At 32.0% G+C, this 10,924-nt stretch overlaps 1 protein-coding gene across 1 annotated transcript; it reads left to right on the top strand.

The window, feature by feature from the left end:
* The first annotated feature begins 2,604 nt into the window (after positions 1–2,604).
* LOC111371730 (B2 protein-like) lies at positions 2,605–5,864 on the top strand. The gene is made up of 5 exons (XM_022993863.1): positions 2,605–3,641; positions 4,432–4,532; positions 4,658–4,741; positions 5,058–5,168; positions 5,416–5,864. Exons 1-5 carry the CDS (start codon positions 2,825–2,827, stop codon positions 5,464–5,466), a joined length of 1,164 nt encoding a protein of 387 aa, XP_022849631.1. The 5' UTR covers positions 2,605–2,824; the 3' UTR covers positions 5,467–5,864.
* Positions 5,865–10,924: the final 5,060 nt, after the last annotated feature.

The raw sequence follows: 10,924 nt of genomic DNA, 5'->3' as shown, positions 1-10,924 counted from the left end.
AGTGAAGATTTGTGAGGTGGATCACACCATCTCCATGCTACAAGTTGATTGGTCTAGTGATATTGAAGTGAATTGTGCTAGTTTAGGAATAACATGGACCATAGATTAAATCTAATGGTTGTATTTAATCTTGTGGTCAATTATCCTATACTAGTGTTGTCATTTTCTACTTGACTATAGTACAATATTTGAATTTTGAATTCAAATGAATTTGGTTCTATAATTACAAGATTTTTTCATTTCTCTCATTTTTGGACTTGATATAACAATAGAGAGAAAGAACAGAGAGGTAACCAAGTGGGAGCATTCCAAATCTTCGGCGAAATTCTTGGTGGCTTCTGGTGGATCTTTTCTCGGTATATCCATTGTCATTCCTATGGACGATTGTGTATGATCTGATGTGGCACAAATCTGAGCTTAATATCATAGGATACTCCATTGGTGGTGTTGAAGAAGCTTTGGATCGTTTGTTTAGATTTTACACTTTGAGAATTTATATTTTTCGCATTGTAGTTGTAATAATCTTTTATATACTACTTTAAACTCTACAGGAGGCAACAATCAAATTTATATGAGATAATCCAAAGATTACATGTCAGTGGAAGATTTACTGCCTAGTTAAAAACTATACCTTTCAACTTATTTTTCAAAGACTCTAGAGAGTACATATTTTCTTCTTAACCAACATTATCCAAACAATAAATAGTCCAGGTAGCAATTTTTGATTGTTTGATAACCCACTTATGACCCTCTCAAAAAACATAAGTGATTTTCCAAGTCAAAACTGCACAAATTCCGCCACGAGTTTGAGAAAAAAGAAATTTGATGCTTTCTGACTCATTCAAACCTCAAGAAGTGGCAAAGGCTTGACCATTTGTTGTCCATTATCAGGCCGATTCTCTTTCAATATAGTTTGTTGTTACATTCCTCCAATATGTTCAGTATATCTATTCAACATAAACCAATTAAATTATCCCATCATGTTTGAATTTCTTTTTCGTGTTATATCAAGTCAAATATGAAAACAAATATTTTTTGCGATCAAGAAAGTGAAATACTCAAGCATATAGTACAACTACCTTGTTCGGTAAAATAACAAATTATTTATTCGATCTCAAAGAATAAATAAAAATAGGGCTTTCGATCATTGTCGAGTAAAACTTATATACTCAATTATCATGAAAAAAATTAAAACAAAAAGGCCACATTTTATTTGATTTCGGTCAACAAACCTCATTCTTGATTCCTAACGAAAATCATAAGAAAATATTAAAAAAAAAAAAATCTTGATTATTGTTGAATAAAAGCCAGAATATATGACTTATTATATTAAAGATTTAAGGTATAACAACATTTTTATAGCAATAAAATTAGTTTGGCGTCACTACTACGAATATGGAGAAGTTTTAGCGTTCTAACATAAAAATTAAAATTAATTAAATTTGGGCCCATGAAAAGAAATTACTGTAAAGGAGCGGAGCTCTTTCCATCGACACGTGTTATTACTCAGTCACGGCTTACGTCAAACGGCAATTCACTGGTGGCACCCAACTTATAGTTTTGTTTTATGTTAGTCATTAAGTTTCAATTTTTCCAAAAATTTAACCAACTTACATTGTTTTCTCGTGTTCACCATTCCGTTTACACCACAATTAAAATCAACAGCTCTAAGACAAGACTTACTCTTATTCGCGAAGCTACACCGAGTTAAAGAATGTGCAAGTTTTCATATTCTTTCAATCAAGCAGCAAAATTTATAGGGTTATGCCACTTTATCAAAAGTGGTTGACAGATAGAGTGACAGAATTGGTGCCGACAAGATGTGATTTGATGAAAAAGTTAATTGCATTTAAGATAATCTAATGATGAAGTGCTATGTAACATTATGTCAACTATTATGTCGCATTAGTATGATTCAAATTTATAACCATGTCAACCATCAAATATACATGAAATGACCAACCCAAATAAAATAATTATATTAGGCGTTTTGTTCTACTTGTACGAATCGAAAACATAACCCGAACGTCTAGACATGAAATTCCATGGAGCTGATAGACTAGGTCGAACATAAGTCCCATATTCAAAAAGTCAAGTTCAAAGTGGTGGACTCGAAATAAAAAGTAAGTCGAGTGAATATTTTGAAATAAATCAAAAGACATGAAATTACTAGAAGCTGATAGACTAGGTCGAACATAAATCTCATATTCAAAAAGTCAAGTTCAAAGTGGCGGACTCGAAATAAAAAGTAAATTGAGTGAATATTTTGAAATAAATCGAAATTCTCCTATCAACCTGAAATAAAAAGTAAATTGAGTGAATATTTTGAAATAAATCGAAATTCTCCTATCAACCTAAACTAAACCTATATATTGAGAGTGACGTGCAATAAAATTTTCTCCCATCGAAGATTTTTCTTAGCACCTAAGCAAAACAAACCCAGGTGTGAACTCTTCACCTTCCATAGTATATTCTTACATTTCTAGATTCTTAATTACCCCAAAAAAAAAAAAATAATAATAATAATAATAAGAAAAAGAAAAATCAACTCCTCCACTATCTAACTCCACATCTTCTCCTACAAACCGTGTATATGTCGTCACCACTCTCTCATTCTCTCACCTAAACAACGCTGTTTCTTTTTCTGCCTCTCTTTTTCTCATGCATAGTACTGCCTTTACCAAATCTACACGCCATCACCTATTCCACTTCCTAGAAATTTCCTGCTTTTCTACCTTATATACCGACCCCCAGACCCTTTCTTACATATAGTATCGTTTAAGAATCAATACATAATTAATTCCTGTATTCAGAGTTAGAGGAAATGGAGAATGGAAATCAGTCGTCCTTCTGGCAATTTAGTGATGATATTCGGCTTGAAGGAAGCAATTTGGCGAGTCTTTCTTTGAATGACTCAATTTGGAGCACCAACTATTCTACGAAACGCCCCGCTGAGCAGAGGCGGAATTTCGACGTAAGGGTTGGTCCTAGTGAGGTTAATAACTCTTTCAATTCAATCAACCCAGTTGATAATTCCAAGTCTGATTTCAATAGTTTCAATTTTGGGTTCAACAACGATGGATTGAAAGCTGGGTTGAAAGGTAATAATAGTTCTGGGTATGGTCCTGTTGGTTTGAACAGTAAGATCAATTCTTTGAATTCAATTAACTCATCCTTCAACAACCCAGTTGATGATTCCAAGTCAGGTTTCAATGGCTTCAATTTTGGGTTCAGCAACGATGGATGGAAGGCTGGGTTAAATAGTAATAATACTAATTCTGGGAACGGATCCGTCGGGTTGAACGGTGGATTCAACAAAGGAGTCTACTCTACCACTTCTCTGAATTTTAACAGTTACAGTAAGGGTAAGAATCTTAACAATGTTCTGGCGAACGGGAGGGTAGAGAAAAGTAGTAAAAATGAAGATGGACATGGGTATGGAGGGAATAAAAGTGGAAAGAAGAATAAGAATAATAAGGAGAGCACTAATAACAGTAATGGTGAAAACAAGAGTGCTTCTGATAAGAGGTTCAAGACTTTGCCGCCCTCAGAATCTCTCCCTAGAAATGAAACAGTTGGCGGGTATATCTTCGTGTGCAACAACGATACGATGCAAGAGAATCTCAAGAGACAGCTCTTTGGTATGTATAATTTATTCATTACTTTTTTATTTTGTTGCAATGTTTTATTCCTGTTTGCTAATTAATAAGTTGGATTAGACAGTTTCAAGGTAGTTAATAAAGTGAAATTCTTTGTCCATTAGACAGTCTGGTAATGAATATGATCACGCTGATCACGCCCAGAAGTTTTTGTTTGGTTCATGTGTCTATTAAAGGATTATTTTGGACTGTGTTCTTGATTGGATTATCTGATATGCAAAAGACTAGTTTGGACTATGGAATTTTATCCTATTTGAGTATCAAAATATTAAAATAGTTAAACGATAAGAAAGCTGTGATCTTTCATCATTCTTGGAGTCTTGGGCGTTTTATTAATGTTCGTAGTGGATTCCTTTTTCTTTTTTTTTTTTTCCTTTTCTTTTCTTCTCTTTTCTTTTTTTCCCTTTGTGAATTTGAATTTTTGGTGTGAAATTGGTTTCTTTTGTATTACTAATTTTGGAATATGAAAGAGTTCTTCGATATAATTGCATATTTTGTTTTTACTGAAATTGGTTTCAATGATATGATATGTTAATTGGTTGTATTAATTGTTCTGTTATTTTGTTGTTAGTTAAGAACATTTGTTTCACGATCATGAAATGAAAATTTTATACAAAGACTATTGGTAGTTTTGAATTAATCAAGAAGAGAAGCATATTTATCCGAAGTCATTTGAACTAGCACGATTAATTCTATCAAATATTGGATCTATCATGTTGACTGCATCTTCTTCTGTGCTCCTATTGAAATTTTTTACAATGTTTATTTTCAGGCTTGCCTCCCCGTTATCGAGATTCAGTCCGAGCAATTACTCCGGGATTACCTCTCTTTCTCTACAACTATTCGACTCACCAACTTCATGGAGTTTTCGAGGTTTGTACAAAACTATGTTATGTTCAAATCATACCTACTTGTGTTCCACTGTTGAAGGTTATATGGTTGTTACTCAGCTCACTTAAATTGCACATGCTCATGAAACGTATATGTGAATCTTTCAGGCTGCGAGTTTTGGTGGCACGAATATCGACCCAACAGCTTGGGAAGACAAGAAATACTCTGGTGAATCACGCTTCCCTGCTCAGGTGTGTACTAGTCATTATTCATACCATAAACTTTGTGCACGGTTTGTGAATTAGGATTTTTCAGGCATTCAAACATGTATCAAGTTTCCCTAATCCCTACCATATATGAGGCCCGAGCTTATTTAGAAATAGATAGATGTTGATAATGTTGTTTATTCTCATCCTTATTTACACTGTAAAGAAATTGTGCAAATAAATTGAGTTGAATGAAACATTATATTAGCTGAAAATGAGGATAAATCTTTACAGTTCAATTGTTTTGAATGATCTTTGGTTACTGGAATGGTTTTGAGATTTACAGATATGTTCGTTGCAGGTGCGTGTGATTACAAGAAAAGTCTGCGAGCCTTTGGAAGAAGACTCTTTTAGGCCAATTCTTCACCACTATGATGGTCCTAAGTTTCGTCTCGAATTAAATGTCCCCGAGGTACTTGTACATCTCCTTTGTTAAGGATTCGTTACGTCAACAGAACATCTCATGGCATCGTTACGAGTGTTCAACTTTCTGAAAAGCTTATCATTGTTTATCCTTAACCTAATCGACCCATGTTTGGTACACACTACAATTTTGATAGAGGATGACAAGCAAGATATTAACTTAAAACTATCGGATATTCTGGAGCTTAACATAACAAACATGCCATTAACTTTCTATCCTGCTTTGGTCATTGCAGGCGATCTCGCTTTTGGATATTTTTGTAGAAGACAAACCTTCGAGCGTTTGAGGAACGAGAGCTCGGTAGTCTGTATACACTCATTATACAACACAATGAAGGAACTATGAGGAAAGAATGAATATACAGTTGTAAGTTTGAAGCACAATGGAGTTATACAAGTAAAGAATAGGCAATTATCATCTGTAAATATGAACTATGGAATGTAATAAGACTTCTATGAAGAGTTTAATACTTCCTTTTTTGTAATAAATATAGCAAGCTCAAAGATTATTATTTATAAATAATCAAAAGCTGATTTTAGCTTATTGGGTTGGCATGTTGCAAATTTGAGGTAGCATGAGAATTTTCCATCATATTGTTTTGTCCTTCGTCCCCCTTGAAAGTCAAAAATCTTGGGTGTCCATATTTACCTCAGTCGTGCTACATAAACATCAATGTTCACGTAATATTATGTGGTATTATAGTATTGGATATTTTAAAACACAGGCAACTTAATCATCTCCTGTCGCATGCAAATTATGTCACGCTTTCTATCAAATCTTTCTAGCGAAGTAGATTTATCCTAGTTGTATTTGGTGAGTCTCTTAAGCTTCTCATATAAACGTCTTTAGCCTTTAGTAGATTTTGATAAAAAGTTGATGAAATGTGTGGTCGAAAAGTATTAAAATTAATTATTGATTTTGACTACAATTCAAATTTAAATCTTAATTCCTATTCGGTTGATCATTCGCTGTCTAAATAAATAGGGTTGATAGCTCTAATAACAATTGGGTGGACGATGGTGGCTCGTTGAATTTTCTAGGTGGTGTTGAAGGATGGTGGTTTGTTGGCATGAGACCATTTCAAAATTATCTTTGAGGATATTCTCTCTTATTCAATATTTGACCACACAGCTTTATTTTATCCCTTATTCATTGTGATTTTTATTGAATATCTGAAAAATGGTTTATAAATTTAGTACATCTTGTATCAATATTTATTGATATTAGAGATAGAGATTGATTAAATTTTAAACAAGAGCTTGATCAAAGCTTTCTTTTTTTTTTTTTTTTCCTCTTTTTTTTCCCAAAATTCAAATTTTTATAGCTCAAAAGCTTCTTTTGAGAGTTGTGCATGGTATTTTCAATGCCCAAATTTAAAATCACTAATTCATTCTTGTATCCTCCACATTATGAGAGGCTTGGCAATTTCATCAAAATTTAACGTTCGTCACTGTTCAACTATTCAACGTCAAGGACGACCACAAATTTTTAGCCATCATACCACCACTTTTCTCAACTTGCTGTTAGTATTACGAAGTTTTAAAAAATAAATAAAATATAAAATATCTGAATTGATCACTGAGCTTGAACGAGAATATTAATCAATCTCATTCACCTTCAAAGATGACAAAACAAGCTATTCTATTATAGGACGCAACAAACTTAAGGCCCCAAGACCCCACCTCCTCTTACATTAATGAACCATTGTATATACTCCAATTTTTCTTTTCTTTTTTTCTTTTTAAATAATTGAACATATACTCATCAATCACACACTTAAAACTCATCAAATTTGAAAATAAATTTTAAGTTCTGGTGTTAAAATTTACACAACAATGGTGCTCGTTTTGTCCCATAAGAAAATTACACAACTATGTAAATACTGTCTCAGTTAATCTGTACCAAGGCTCCCAATGATGAATCAAATATCGATAGTTTTGACAATTTTGTCCATCAAGTATATAAATCACGAACAAGTAGTAAAGTGGAGGTGAATCCAGATATTGATTCTACGAGGAATAAGTTTTTAACAAAAGTTCTCAATCAATTCCAATTTAGCTCCAATTTCACCATTTTCATGCAAATTGCATCCAAATGCATCCAAAGTCAGGAATTGATTTATGTACAATTAACATATTTACACATATTATGTAGAGATATCCACTCAATTAATCATAAATAAATAAATAAATAATGTACAAATAAGTGCATAATATGCATTTATCTCATTTTCAATCTTAAACTGTTGTTCGTCCAAACAACACTAGTGATTAAACATGCAAGCAAATAACGTAATACTTGAAGCATTGAATAACCTTACAGAACTTGTATCAATTAAAAAAATTATTGACAACTCACAAAAAGTTAACAAATCATACAACTAAACTACTTTTCACTTGGTCAATCAAATAATCACGATTCTTTATATTGGTTATTTTTTGACCCTCAATAGTCAAATATTTTCTTTCATCTCTCGTGTAATACACATCTCAAATTTATTTTTCGATCACATAGTAGGAGAATTCATTCTAAGGTTGATTTTACAATACTCATTTCTTTCTGGACCAAGTTTAGTTTGGATCTCACCAATTGAATGTTACTAGCTTGATATCCCTAAATATGAATGTAACAACCTCCAAGTATCCCTTCGTATTTTGGGATCTTTTATTTGGTTTTCGAAGATACTTTTTACTTTACATTGTAGGCAACCTTTTCCTCGGTATATCGTCTCCTAATTGATAATGATTAAAACCAGATTACTCAAGACTAACTCCATACTACAATATAAGTAACTTTTCTTACGTGTTACGACTACGACAATGTCTTTATTTTTTTGGATATGACTCATTGAAAATCAAAAGGATCTGACATGTGAAGGACTCCTTTAAAGATTATCAAAAGGAAAGTACATGCATTAAAAAATAAAGAAGTCACCTTGGTTAAAGTTCGATGAAAAAAGCACGGAGTCAAAGAGGCTACTTGAAAGAAAAAAGAGGAAATAAAAGTCATGTGTCCAAAATTTTTAGACTAGATAAGATAATTTCGAGGAAGAAATTAATCTAAGAGGAAGAAATGTAATAACCTGAATTTTTACTTACTGTTTCCGTAAGGCCTAAATTTAGTTAAGTCAAACTTGCAGCAAATAACCATACATACGAAGAACATGAAACATTTATTAGTATGTCCATATTTATTTATCATTAAAGTAGGAAAATGAGTTTTAAAATAGTGAACTTTCGGAGAACTGGTGATTAAAAAGTAAGATAAATTTTTTTATTCATGTGCAAAATATTTTATTGTATAAATGTGTGATTGAAAATAAATTTAAAAAGAAATTAAATTTTAAAATAATAGTTGACAAATCTGTCTATACTATCCTGTTTATATTAGAAAATTAGCCGTAGGTGTGAATTCGAAATAGGGTTATTGCAGTTGACCGTGTCACAAATGTTGTTTTGTGTACGTGTATTAGTTCATTACTGCACTTTATTCTAATATTTTGTTCTTTAGGATCACCCTAATTGATGCATCCCATCGGTTTAATGCCATAATTCTTGCACTCAAAATTTCAAAAGCAACGCAAAAATGTCTCTTCCGGCACATTCTCTCGTCTTATTCCCATCCAATTTGGTGACGATTTTTATTAATTTTCTATTATATGTTTCATCAATTTTTATCAAAATCTATTTAAAATTTGATTTTTATTCAAATCGCACAACCGCTGAATTTAATTCAAGATTAATCAGATTCCTTAACCTTTCAGGTAGTTTGATTTGATTTCCAAGTTGATTGGGAGAGAGGGAAAAAAAAAAAGAAAAAAAAAAGGGAATTGCAATGGGAATCACCCTCTCAAATCATTTTCTGATGCTGCAAATCGAGAGATGTTTTTAGGAATTGTTTTGAGTTATTGAACTCATAAATCATAGCACGGCCATCAAGTGAAGTGTAGAAATGGTCCGTGAGTAAGATTTTTGAGCCTTTCCCTTTTCGAATGATATTGCTCACTTTATTTTATTTTTATTATTTTTTGATAACTCAAGTGTTCAAACTTCACCTGACTAATTTTAAGAAGTGGCGGCCTTCCCCCTTGATTCGCCATCTACATAAATTCGAATGCTGTCACAGTTTATACACACTTGAGTCAAACATTCGGGATGCTGTTCTTTTCCCTATAGACCTCTATTTACGACGTGCGGACAGGACCCTCGGAGGGTGACAAAGCGCACCATAACTTTGCCTCTACAGGACAATTGCAGGACAATTGCCTTCTAATTGCCGTGAAGATTCGAATTTCCGATGCTTCGTATAGAACCCTCCTGCTTTACCATTGTGCCATGCTCGTAGAGGCAAAAATTTTTTATTTTATTTATTTTTTGCTTGCTTAAATTGTGAGTATGAAATTTATATGGAAAGAAAATAAATTCTAGACAATTGAATTGCCTAAAACTTATTTGCATGAAAATTGTCATTTAAATGTGTTTGATTGATTCTATTTTAAACCTAAAAAATGTTATACTTATTCATTTTTAATTGTTGGGTAGATGAGTGAAGAGAGAGAGAGATAATATTATCTGGAAAAAAAAAAAAAAAAAAAACTACACTCCCTAAAGAACATATCTTCCTTGTTTTTAAGGAAAACATGGTTATATGACCAAAGTAGAAAAATATTTTATGTGGAAAAGAATATAAATCAAATAGCATAAAAGTAAGAATTTGAGTGAAAAAAATGACATTTTTTTATGAAAGATATTGACAATTAAACGTACCATACAAGTGTTTACAGCACAAAGGCACCTCAAAACTTGTTTCAATTGGTGCAAACCATATCTCAATCGATTACAAATTGTTATTAATGTTCATGTAATAGATGATTCATTAAACATGAAACATGGTGATTAATCCTCCAACTTTTATATGAACATAGAAAACATCTTTAACACTTAATCAAGCTTCATAAAGAATGAAAGAATGTGGAACACAAACTACATTACTAAAAAACCACTCTTTTCAACCTAAATGCAAGGGTCAAGTGAAACCTGTAACCTCCGAGAGCGTGTTTGGTATGTGCATGCTGAGTATGGATAGAATTGGAAAAGTACCACACACAAAATGTTAACTTCTTATTTTTCTTAATACTATCTTAACCACGTTTGTCTACCATTAAAGTAAGAAAATTATTTTTAAAATAGTAAATTCTTAAAGAATATGTAGTTAAAAAGTAATAAAAATTTTGAATTTATATACAAAATATTTTATTATGAGACTTTGTGGTTGAAAATGTGTTTCCGGCAATTTTTTTTTTTTGAAATAATGATAGACAAACAGAAACTTAATTTTGCACACTCCATCATTGACAAAAATGTCATAGCCCTACCATTTTATATGTGTGTAGAGTATGGATAGAAGTGAAAAAGTACAGCACAAGAAAATTTTGATTTTCCGTGCAAAATATTTTATTTCAAGAATATGCAATTGAAAATGAGTTTGACAGAATAAAATTGAAATAATAATAGACAAACAAAAACTTAGCCCATGTTTGGTGTTATTAAAAATCAAAGTCAACAATTAATTTCAATAACACATTTTATGAAATTCACAACTTTTTAATCACACATTTAATCGACTCCCTGCTTATCCAAGGACAGAATAGTATGTCAATACATAGCCACTTTTCACAACTTAAATGATAAAACATGAATGAACCGATTAGATGTGCAATATGCTATGCAAAAAGAGAAGAAAAA

Source organism: Olea europaea, chromosome 22 (genome assembly GCF_002742605.1).
Source record: "Olea europaea var. sylvestris chromosome 22, O_europaea_v1, whole genome shotgun sequence".
Classification (NCBI taxonomy): domain Eukaryota; kingdom Viridiplantae; phylum Streptophyta; class Magnoliopsida; order Lamiales; family Oleaceae; genus Olea; species Olea europaea.
This window is presented reverse-complemented; position numbering and strand designations above follow the sequence as displayed.